Consider the following 13,002-nt stretch of genomic DNA (forward strand, 5'->3'; position numbering starts at 1 on the left):
TAATTCTGATTTGGGAAAAAGAGATAAAAGATATCAAAAGATTGTTTTGTAGAGCTTGAGAGAAGACGAGGGGAAGGGGGTGACAGCATCTCAGATGCTGGGAAGAGCCCACATTAAAAAGAAGTCACCTTTGACCGGCTGCATTGCTTTTGCATTCAGAAACCAGAAGGTGGTAGCAGAGAGCTATACTACTGCAAGACACTGCTAGGACAAAGGACTGCTGAAAACAAGTGTGGAACAGTTAGTGTTGTGTCCAGAAACTCAAGTTCAGAGAAAAGGGGAGTAAACAGATTAAGATCAGAATGGAGGAAGTAGCATCAATTTGAGTTCCAGTGACAGAAGGGGCTCTGAGAAAAAAGTTGGATAAATCATATTTTTATCTAATGTCTAAGACCAGGAAAAGAGCAAAAAAATTTGTAAAATTAAAAGTTAAAATCATAAAACAAAATTGGGGCTGGATTGAATTAGTGGGGCAGGGCAGCTCTGGCTATGTTGCGGCACTTTTTGGTAGCCAGTATCCTCACAGAAAGTCCAGGTGGTAGCCCAGCCTGGTTCTATCTAATAATAAACTCAAGGGCACTACTTTATGTTTCTTTTTTTATGAAAGTTTTTATGAAGGTTTCATATATATTTTGTAGAAACACTTTAAAATTACAAAACATGAAATTAAAATAACCTGAATCCTCAAACCCAGAAATATACATTATGACTTTCTTTTTAGTGTATTCTTTTTTAGGTCCAGGAATTAAAGTTGTTATCTTTGGTAAAGTCAGTCTAGTATGTTCTTCCTTAGCCAGTAAAAAAAATCAGAAGTCCCATTAACTTTTTCAATTCAAAATTGAATTTAAATTTACTTGTACTCATAGTTAACTACTATTTTATTACTGAGAAATCTGTATATTTAAATTTTCCCAGTACATGTGAACTGTATTCATGCTTTCCATAAGCACTTAGTGAGTACCTACATTCTAAGGACATAGCACATTGTTTTTTTCTAGCACTAAAAATGACCCTTAAATTTAAAAGACTAGGAAATCGTACAATGTCTGCTGTCAGGCCACAATGGAATTAAACTAGAAATCAATAACACTAAGATAACTAGAAAATCCCAAAATATATGAAAACTAACCAACTTGTATTTCTAAATAACACATATTCGAGAAATAAATCTCAAAACTTACATATTTATTTATTTCCGCTTAGTTCTAGTACTATTATTTTAAACTGGAATCAGAGTGCTTGATGTTCTACCTTTCCACCAAAATTCCAATATGTTCAAACAAAAACCCCTCCAGATTCCTGAGGCTTGCAAAGAAGCCTTCTACTGAAGTATTTAATAGTAGTTAATGTTTAATGAAATAGCTTTTAAGGTTTTTTTAGTTACAATATCACATTCTTCAGACAACAATGGATGATTTTCTGTTCATTCCATCAACAACATACTTGAATACATATTACACTTTTATTGATTTATCTCGCATCACTATTGGCTAATTTTGTCCTGAGACTTGGGTAATTGTATCTTTTCTGATAAGGTCAATTATTGGGATTAAAAGTATTTAAAATTAGGATAAATCATTTGTAATATCTGGAAAATTCCAGAAACTGCTAGATGCTGTTCAGAGTTGTTTCGAGTCTATGACTGCCTAAATTTATTGGTCATTTTACAGATGTATTCATTTGAGAGAACATAATTCAGAAATTCCCCCTCAAAAGCTTATTTCTCACAGCTCGCTCAGAGATGGTGTTGCTACAATTACTTTCCAGAAGGCATGGGTTAAGAACTAATTTCAAGTCAGGATCAATAAATACACAAAGTTGCCTACAAGAGAAACATGATGCCTTGACTCTGAAAATTATACAGATTTTCATTAATTAGTCAGTAAAAGACAGCAGAATAATTACAAAGGTAGAAACTACAAACCCAAATACAACAAACCTGAATTATCAAAGGACTATCTAGAAATTTATTTTTAATTAATCACCACTCTGACACAGATATGCATGTGTACGTTACAGATATTGAATGTCCTATATATTCAGCTCAGAGATTAGAAGTGTTTAGCAATGGGGAATATTTCCTATGAGGATTAATTTCTTTCTGTTGCTTCTTTCTAGTTATCTTTCAGCTACCACAGGGTAGAGAAACAACTTTTTCAATTTTGCTTGAACTAAGCCAGGAGGACACTGCTTTGGGTTGTCGAAGCAAAGTACAGTGGAATCACATCAAATTTGCACAACTTTATGGCATCAGAAAAATTTAGAAAAAAATAAACAATTTAATGCAACAGCTTTGTTAATAAGTGAGTGTCCCAGGTTAGTGAAGCAATATGTCTAAAGAATTAAAGGTAGGTTGTGACAGCTATGAGAAAATACGTGAATGATACCAAGGGGTTCCTGTCAATTGAAAAAAAAAATTAAAACACAATGCTAAATGGCCAAATCAATGGATGATGTCTTCACTGATATCCTCAATAAAAATATTAATTGATGGCCATAGAGAACACATATTAACGAAAAATTAGAAAATTATAAACATCAACATATCATTATACATGCTAAAGTATATATATATATATATATATATATATATATATATGTAAGCACATGCCTTATGACTTTAAAATAATTTTGAGATTCATTTTTATTACACATAATTTTTATCATATTAATTTTGGAATATATAAGATATGACAAACCCATTGAACAACCCATGGGAAGGGACATAGGCATGATACATTAAGTCAGTTCAACAGCTGGACTCCATGTGGGAACAAAACCCCAGTCTCAATATAGAAACATTTACTGGCAGACAATCTACGTGACCTAAATTTAGATAGGACAATAAAAAGTCTTCACTTAAGATAGTGATATTAAAGGGCTTGGACATAGAATACAGATTCTCTATTTTATAGATAACTGCATGATCATAATAAATCATTAATAAGAAAATACCAAAGATGGAAGATGTGCGGGTATGATGCGTGCTGGCCAGAAATAGCCTCTTAAAATCCCAATGTGTGGTGAAATGGAGTTGATTTTGCTACACTCTATGCCAAATGGCAGGGAGTGGCTACTCATTGTATCTCTCAGTTAGGAATGGATTGGAGGCCTATGAGAAGTTGTTTCTGCATACTGGGGTCTAATAATTGCTTGGTGCTCTGAAGGCCTTGGCGCTCTGCAGGCCTGATGTAGGTTCTCCCTTTTCTTGCATTGGTAAGGTTACAATGGGCACTTACCAACATTCCTTCTTTCTACCACAGACAGGAACTACTATATATTATATATGGAGGATGAGGCTGAACCAAACACCATTATTCTGGTGTTCTAGGTAGTTTAAAGATGGTAATAGCAAAAAGTAGACACAGTGATGATTTGCTACACTGAGCCCCATTTCTCTTCTGTTCAGGCTGGGTCTCTGACAAAAAGAGATTTTCTTCTGATTTATTAGAAGCAGTAACTTTTTTAAAAGACTATTATAGCTTAAATCAAAATCTAATTATCAATACTAAATCTATAAAGTTCAGGTTTATTACTGTTTTTCATAACTAAGAAGAACACAGAGATACAAACCATGAATTTTCTTCTCCCTTCTGTTATTTGCTCTTCTAATTCCTCTGTTTTAGATCTGGTTAGGTGGAAAACAGCACCGATGTGAAAAGCATCCTTGTGTAGTTGTTTAAGATGGTCATCATTTTTTGACTTCAGTTTTAGCAAAGATTGGATTCCAGACTCAAGCTCTGCTTTTTTCTCTATACTGGAAAAAATATATATATTGATATGATTATTCCAAAAGAGTAGCTATTGAGACAAATATATTTAAGAATAGTGAAAAGGCTGTTCATTTTTTTGTTGCCAGAAATACAAAATAACCAGATATTTAACTAAAACTTGAATACAGAAAATATTTCCCAATATTCCACTTATTTTTCTGCTTTTGTTGCCTACCCCTAGTTGTCAGGCTGTGCTCAATCTCAGGAGAATAAGCTTATCAATAAGAATGGCCTTAGGATCCCTGATGCTCAGCTTTCAGAGCATTCATTCACTTCTATATAAATCCATCCTTTCTAATGCTATATATTACTACTAAGAATAATCAAATATAAAATAAATATAAGTAAAAGAGAAAGCAAACTCAGCAAATGAAAAATCCATAACTAAAACAAAGCTCTCAGAAAGAAAAACAATAATGAAGGGAAGAGTTAATAGAGGGGAAAAGTAAGACATTAATGTCAGTATAAGATTCACAAAAACACAGAGAAATACTAGTCATTATGGAAAAATAACAAGTTATGTTTCCTGTACAGGTTGGGTACCATCTTTGTTTCAACTATATACCATTGAAGCATATAAGAAGGAAATAAACACACACACACACACACACACACACCTACACTCATAAGTGAGGTAACCATCTCTGTAGAATAGAAATGGAACTTGAACGTAAAGCAAGAGTGGAGGTGAAATAGTGTGAAAATGGCTGAAGGTGTTTCACCTGATGGGTTACCAGAGCAAGGTTTACTGCATCATAGGAGGGGTTTGTATGAATTGTACTTGTTTGTAAAAGAACTAACTCACTAATTGGAGCTATAAGTTTACAAAAGCTAGGAGGTAGGGAACTAGGAAGAAAAGGCTCAGAGACCAAGAAATCAAACAGTGGGTAAAGAAGAAATCAAAAGAACCTTGAAACAATGAAAATGGAAACATCACATAAAAAATCATGTGATACAGCAAAAGCAATTTTAGGAAGAAAGTTTATAATGATAAATGCCTACATTAAAAAAAAAGATCTCAAATAAATCACCTAATTTTATACCTCAAGGAACTATAAAAATAAGAACAAACTAAGTCCAAAGTTAGGAGAAGAAAAGAAACAAACAACAACATTCAGAAAAGAAACAAAGGAAAAACCAAAAACATGAGAAAACATCAACAGAAAAAGGGTTTTAAAAAATAAATAAATAAGTAAAATTGGCAAACCTTTAGCTACAATAACTAAGGAAAAAAGAGAGAGCAGACTCAAATAAATAAAAACAGAAATGAAAGGGGTCACAATACATTGACATCATAGATATAAAAAGAAGAGGCTACTATTAACAATCATGTGCCAACAAATTGGATAACTTAGAAGAAATGAATACCTTCCTAGAAACATACAACCTACCAAGACAGGATCATGAAGAAATAGAAAATCAGAACAGAGCAATAAGTAAGGAAATTGAATCAGTAATCAAAAACTCCCAATGGAAAAAAAAATCCACAGTCTGATGGCTTTATTGGTGAATTCTACCAAAGATTTAAAGAGTTAATACCAATCCTTCTCAAATACCTTAAAAAAAAAATGAAGAGGAGAAAATACCTCCAAACTTGTTTTATGAGACCAGCATTACCTTGATACCAAAGCCAGAAAAGGACACTACAAGAACAGAAAATTACAGGCCAATATCTCTGATGAGCAAGATGCAAAAATCTTCAACAAAATCCTAGCAATCAGAATTCAACAGCACAATAAAACAATCATACACCACGATCATGTGGATTTATCCCTGGGATGCTAGGATGTTTCAAATATGCAAACTGATAAATGTGATACATCACTTTAATAGAATTAATGATAAACATCATAAAAACATCTCATAGAGTTAAAGATAAAAATCATATGATCATCTCAAGAGATGTAGAAAAAGTATTTGACAAAATGCGACATCAATTTATGACAAAAACTCTTAACAAAGCAGCTATAAAGGGAATATACCCCAACATAATAAAGGTTATATATGACAAGCCCACACTTAACATCATACTCAGTGGTTAAAATCTGAAGGATTTTACTCTAAGATCAGAAACAAGACAAAGGTGCCCATTCTTTCCACTTCTATTCAACATAGTACTGGATGTCTCAGCTAGATGGAACATTCACAAGAAAAAGAAGTAAAAGTGTCCAAATCAGGAAGAAATAATTAAAATTTTCTGTTTGCAGGTGACATGATCTTACATATAGAAAACTAAACACCCCACCCCAAAACCGTTAGAATAAATGAATTCAGTCAAGTCGCAGGATACTAAATCAACATACAAAATCTGTTGCATTTCTATACATTAGCAATGAACTGTCTGAAAAAGTAATAAAGAAACCAATTCCATTTATAATAGCATCAAAAATACTAAAACAGGGCTGGCCAAGTGGCGCATTGGTTAAGAGCTGGCATGGGACGCCAGCTCTGAGCAGCAGGGCCCCATTTTGGATCCCACATGGGGGCCAGTGACACTGCCCTCTACAGCTAAGATGGCAAACAACAGCTCGACCTGGAGCTGGGCTGCCATGAGTCGCTGGCAATGGTGTAGGCTGCAGCCCCTGCTGCAGTGGGCTGCCATAAGCTATCATGTGTGGCTGGCAGCTGGCATGAGCTGCCAAGAGCCACAGTGAGCGGCCGTCCAGAGGCCGGCGACAGATCTGCCTCATCTGGGAAGAGCGCAATGATAATAGCAACATGGGCCAGTGAAGCAACATCCTCCACAACTAGACTGAAGAACAAAATGACATCAACTTGTCTGTTCCCCTTCCCCCAATTCCCCAGTGTTGTTCCCCTCCCCCAATTCTCCAATAAAAACTTTAAAAAAATACTAAAACATTTAAGGATAAATTGAACTAAGGAGGTGAAAGATCTGTATACTGACAAATATAAGACACTGACTAAGGAAATTAAGGAAGACAAATAAATGAAAAGATATCCTGTGTTCATGGATTAGATTAACTAATAATTTTTAAATGTCCATATTACCCTAAGTGATCTATAGATGTTCAATGCAATCTATCAAAATTCCAGTGGCATTTCTTTATAGATATAAAAAAATCCTAATATTTGTATAGAACCATAAAAGACCCCACATAGCCAAAGCAATCTTGAGAAAGAACAAAGTTAGCAGTATCACATTGCCCTATTTCAAACTATATAACAAAGTTATAGTAATCAAAACAGTGTGGTACTGGCATAAAAACAAAAACATAGACAAATGGAACAGAACCAAGATCTCAGAATGAAACCCAAGTACATATGGTCAACTAATCTTTGAATAAAGGCACCAACAACATACAATGGGGAAAGGATTGTCTCTTCAATAGTGTTGGGAAAACTGGACAGCAACATGCAAAAGGATGAAACTGGACCCCTACTTTTACCATGCACAAAAATTAACTTGCAATGGATTGGAGTCTTAAATGCAAAAAGTAAATCTGTAAAACTTGTAAAAGAAAACATAGAAAAAAATCTCCTCGATATTGGTCTCAGTAATTGTTTTTTGCATATGACACCAAAAGCACAAAAAAACATGCTAAGATCAACAAGCTGGAACACGTCAAACTAAAAAGCTTTTGCACAGGAAAAGAAATAATCAATAAATTGAAAATGTAACCTAAAGAATGAAAGAAAATATTTCAAACCATTTATGTGATAAGGGTTCATATCCAAAATATATAAGGGACTTATACCACTCAATAGGTAAAAAACCAAATAATCCAATTAAAATATGGTCAAAGGACCTGAACAGTTATTTTTCCAAAGACACAAAAATTGCTGATAAGTACATGATAAGGTGCTCAACATCACTAATTATCAAGGACATGTAAACCAAAAGCACAATAAGATATCACTTCTCACCAGTTAGGATGGCTTTTATCAAAAAGACAGGAGATAGCAAATGCTGGGAATGTGAATTGGTATAGCCATTATGAAACACAGTATAGAGAGGTTCCTCACAAAATTAAAAATAGAACTGTCATATAATCCAGCAATCCTGCTTCTGGGTATATATTTTAAGAACAAAATCAGTTTCTCAAAGAGATACCTGCACTCCCATGTTCAGTGCAACATTATTTATATTAGCCAAGATATAGAAACAACCTAAGTGGCTGCCAGTAGATGAATGGATAAAGAAAATAATTCAGCAATTAGGAAGACAGAAATCCGGCCATTTCCAACAGGATGGATGAACCTAGAGGACAGTCAGAGAAAGACAGAAAAGCATCATTTCACGTATATGTGGAATCTTAAAAAAAAAAAAAAAAGAAAAAAAATCATAGAAACAGAGAGTAGAATGTTGGTTACCAAGGGTTGAGGGGTGGTGAAAATGGGGGCGATAGTGGTCCAACGTACAAGCCTTCAGTTATAAATGAGTCTGAGGATCAAATGTGCAGTACAATGACTATAGTTAATAATACATTGTTGCTTACTTGAAATTTGCTAAAAGTGTAAACCTTAGGCATAGTCACCACAAAAGAAAAAAAAAGCAACTATGCAAGGTGTGATAATTATTTCACAAATATACATATGCCAAATCATCACATTTTACACCTTAAATATATATATATATATATATATATATATATATGTACTTTTATTTGTCAATTATAGTTCAATAAAGTTAAAAAGTTTTAAAAAAATAGAAGAGAGGGCGTGTACATAACAAAATTATATCTGAACAATTTCCAGCACTGAAAACCAACATGGGACATTAAACTGAAATGTCCTAATTAGTGCTAAACTGGATATAATACACACAGGGAAACACAGGCACCTCTAGTCATGGAATTGTGAAATTTCAGAACTGTAAATAGGAAGAGAAAATTCTAAAGTCCCCAGAGAAAAAAACAGATTACCTTCAATAAATGATATCCAAATGCTATCAGATGTATTATCAAGCAAAACTAGATGAAAGATGGATGTTTAGAGATCTGATCTGATGTAAAACATAGTGATTATAGTTACTAATATTGTAATAAATACAGATGTCTAATCACACACAGAAAAAGGTAACTATGTGATGAGATGATATGTTAATTAGCTTGCCTGTAGTAATCATTTCACTATGTATATCAAATCATCATGATGTACACCTTAAGTACATACCATTAAAAAAAAACTAAATGAAAGAAAACAAGGAAAATATCTTCAAATTAATGGGAAAAAAGACTTTGGATTTAGAAAATGATACATTAATACAAATCCTTGTTTGAATGGGTTGACTAGAAAATGAAATGTGCGCTCATGGAAACAGAAGTATATGAATAAGATTTGCTATAAAGACCAGAAAGGAAGAGCTGGGATGCGGGGCTGTTTTAGCTTGCGTTTGCTTCTTTCTAAGTTGGGCAATATTTGCAATGTTCATGTGCTATTAAAGTTGGGAGACATAATAACGATTTATGGGAAAAAGGAGCTAATTGTAGGTGCAAAGCTCCTGAGTGTGAGAATGACATCCACTTGGCAAGCACAGGGTAGCGGGCACTCCTACATAGGAGCAGCTTGTCTTACTATATTGTAACAAAGGGGAACAGAGAGTATGGGCAGACATGCACATCGGCTGGTAAGAGAAAGAGGTAATTCTCATTTGATTGCATCTGTGTTCCCTATGAAGTACATGGGAAGATTATTAGCTTAAAATGAGGGTGATGTGGGCATTAGGATTGAAGAGAGTGAAAAATACGAAACACTTGTCCGAAAAACTGAATTGTCTAGAAATTTCTTGGCAATGCTGAATGTCACTTGAGATTTACAATCAAAGAGTAGTCATAGAATATAAGTCCTACTCAGCAGCGGATGTATTGCGATGCTAACGCAGCTTAAATATGAGGGCCTCTACCTAACTCCAATACCTTGAAAGATCCTTTGAGCGTCCCTAACAGTGTTTTCACATGGTCATATGTTTTTATAAAGTTTGCAAAAATAAGATGTTTTAACCAAAATTTATTAAGACCGTCCTCTTTTTCTAATATAACACATTCTCTGTCAAGCAGCATTGAAATGACTGTAGGTATCCTGTATTCATAATCTTGTATTCTTGTCTCATAAAGAGACCTCACTTTCTATAACCTTTGTGGTCCACCAAACCAGGATGAGGTTAATTAGCACACCTGTATTTTACTTTAGCCACATTCATTTGCTGTGACTCTGGTTTAGTTTGATAATAAGGTGTTTTAAGTCACAGAAACAAGATTCTGAAGGCTATTTAAATAATTACTTATTTTGACCAAATATAACTAGGCTCTATAAAGAAAGGAAGGAAGGCAAGACGGTGGGATATACAAACGTAGTCGTGATGACAGAGTGTCAAATAAGGTTGGAGTGACGGTACTAGTTGAATAAGCAGGCAGGAAAGAGTGATGTTGATTGTCAGAAGGGATTCTTTAAATGGAGACCAATGGTGACTCCATTACTGGAAATGACAAGATGAAGGATAAAACTATAAGACAGGGTGGTTGGTGTGAGATGGGATAAAAGATCGTTGAGTATATGGAGGTCTTAGAACTGAGAATCCGAGTTCTTGTATGTACTGAATACAGACCAAATCAGGTTCTGATTGCCACTACAGAGGGAAGGAATAGTGTTGGAAGCCATGCAGGCTGGCTTTACTGAAGCATAACTTGTTTTGCTTCTTGTTTTGCTTGCACCTGGAGGGTGTTTGCTTAATCTTGAGGTATGTGGAGAGAATGGCCAGTGCCTTGGGAGACACAATAAAGATAGATGGCTATCTGGGATTATGGAAGAAATTGTCCCCACTGACCTTTAAGTTTCTAAGTGGATTATCAGTGAATTACTCTGGAATGAGGTAATGCATATTTGCCCCTTCTTTTTTGTACACACCCTGGATGCATATAATGGTGGTGGAAAATAAACTCGGGGCTTCAGTATTTGGAGTCCTCCCGGTAACTCTCTCTTCTGTCTCTTTTATTAATCCTCACTCCCCCCCTCAGGACTTTTTGACATATCGACATATCGGCAGGTTCCGATAGAATAGAAATGGGAAGGGTGATTTATTTGTAATATTTTAAATCCGTAAAAAAAAACAGTGTAAAGTAGGCTAACATATTGGTGAGCAGTTAATTCTGAATGGTGCATGTACCCTATTCTTTTTTAATATCTGAAAAATTAAAAAGTAAAATAAAAGCAAAATAGCTTAAGAATATTCATTCGAAAGTTGCTTTTAAATGCTGAAAAAATCATATTCTAAACACCTGTGAAGTAACTCAAATTAATAGGCTGGTAAGATATAGCTAAACAAGTATGAAGAACCCAGTACCCTGTGGATTCATTCTAAGTATTCCAGGCTGTTTAACAACTTCAATAATAATATAATTGTGATCTATACAAATAAATCACCACCCTGTTACCTCTTGATAAACACATTTCATAGAAGATATCAGTATGTCTTTATTGTGTTCAATAGCTTTTTTGCTCATTTCTCTAGATTATCAACCCCATCTTTGGATCACTGCAGTTACAATGGCATTGTCTTGCTTGAGGTACAGTAGAGCATTAGAAGCAGATATTCAGAATATTTTACAAAGCTTGAATGTAAGAAAATGGCTATATTGAAATTTATACCACACAGTTAACTTCAAGCAAACTAAATCCAAAGTAATCAATTTCAAATCATCTTAAACCAGTTCATTTTCCTTGACGTAGGTTACTGAAGCTTGCCTATCATGTGAATAAGCAATCAAGTGAAATTGTTTGCTCAAGTCATATGTCCCAAATGTAATTGGTGTATTTCTGGTGGATGCTGGCTTATTTGAAAGACAAAATTATCAAATTCTACACTGCTACTACAAGGTAAACAATCACATACCATCATTATCATTAAAAGATCTTGCAAGTATTTTTATGCACACAGTACTGAACAAAGTCGGTTAATAAATATGATGTCTATCTTTTAATGTTGCCATTTTAAAATGAACTAAATATGGACAATAAATCATATACTGAATTAATTATGTAACTTATTCAAATAGTGTAACAGTTGGGAATGGCATCAAATGGTGAGATGGCATTTAGTGGAATCTTAGTATATATACAACAGCCCAGATTTGGGAGAAGCTTGCTGGGGTATTCACTAGACGTACGAGTGTCCGTGATGTGCTTTAAAATATTTTAAACTTAAGGCAAAAAAGAAGCTGGGACTAAGGAGAAGATGACTCAGGTAAATGGGAGACTAACATAATTCAATCAATCAATCAATCAATCAATCAATCAATCAATCAATCAGAGAGTAAGAAAAACAGAGGTCTTTTGAGAAAAACAATGGCTATAGCCAGATGTCTGGATGGAGAATTGAATAAAGCAATGAGCTTTTGACATTTTTTTTAAAGTAGTTGGTAAACACCATGTCCACAGTCTGCTGTAACACATCAGAAATAGAAACTGAGATTTGCCAATGGAGGAGGAGAGGCAGTGTTGCTAAGCGGAAAAAAACAAATTTTGGAGTCAGACAGATGTACATTGAAATCCTGATAGGTCTTTATGTGACTGGGGGACGGTTTCATATACAATTTCCTTATCTGCAATATTTGCTTAATAACACCTACCATCGAGGTTGTTATAAAGATTAAACATGAGGATAATATAGCAGGTCCTCAAATAATGTCATTTCGTTCAATGTGATTCTGTTATAATATTGATGAGATGCTGTAGGGACTTAAATCTGTTTATATCAATTGTCCTGTGGTAAAATTCCCTGTGCTATATGTCGTTTTGCTGCAGTTCTTAGAATGTATCAATGTTAAGTGAGGACTTACTGTATATACATTGTGCTTACAAACATTGAATAACACATACAAATGATTTAATAGTTTTTTGTTAATTAAAAAGTATGTAACAGCATGGATCTTTATTATGGTGCTATCTGATTTAATGAGATGGAAAACAATGAGAGAAAAAAGACAAATATAGGAAAGATAAATAACCATTAATATTACTTTGGAGCAGAAAGAGATATAACAAATAATTGTGATATCAGAACACATAGCAGAGAGAATAGGAGCACAAAAATACCAAAGCAGAGAAAGAAATAAAGATACAAACTTTTATATTCAGCTCTCCTTAGTTCATTATGTCATTTATTTGACACTTATTGAGAAATACACACACACTCACTCACACACACACACACACAAAATGCCTTCAAACAGGCATTTTCTCAGCTCAGCTGAGAAAAGACAACAAATAAGTA

The 13,002-nt window shown here is 34.3% G+C and overlaps 1 protein-coding gene across 1 annotated transcript in view; it reads right to left on the bottom strand.

Moving 5' to 3' along the window:
• CCDC178 (coiled-coil domain containing 178) overlaps positions 1–13,002 on the bottom strand; it is a 342,837-nt gene that overhangs the window by 257,401 nt on the left and 72,434 nt on the right. The window contains exon 12 of the mRNA XM_019652065.1: positions 3,574–3,757. Within this exon, the coding sequence (XP_019507610.1) occupies positions 3,574–3,757 (184 nt within the window). The remainder of the gene's footprint in view (positions 1–3,573; positions 3,758–13,002) is intronic.

Source organism: Hipposideros armiger, unplaced genomic scaffold (assembly GCF_001890085.2).
Source record: "Hipposideros armiger isolate ML-2016 unplaced genomic scaffold, ASM189008v1 scaffold_173, whole genome shotgun sequence".
NCBI classification, from domain to species: Eukaryota; Metazoa; Chordata; class Mammalia; order Chiroptera; family Hipposideridae; genus Hipposideros; species Hipposideros armiger.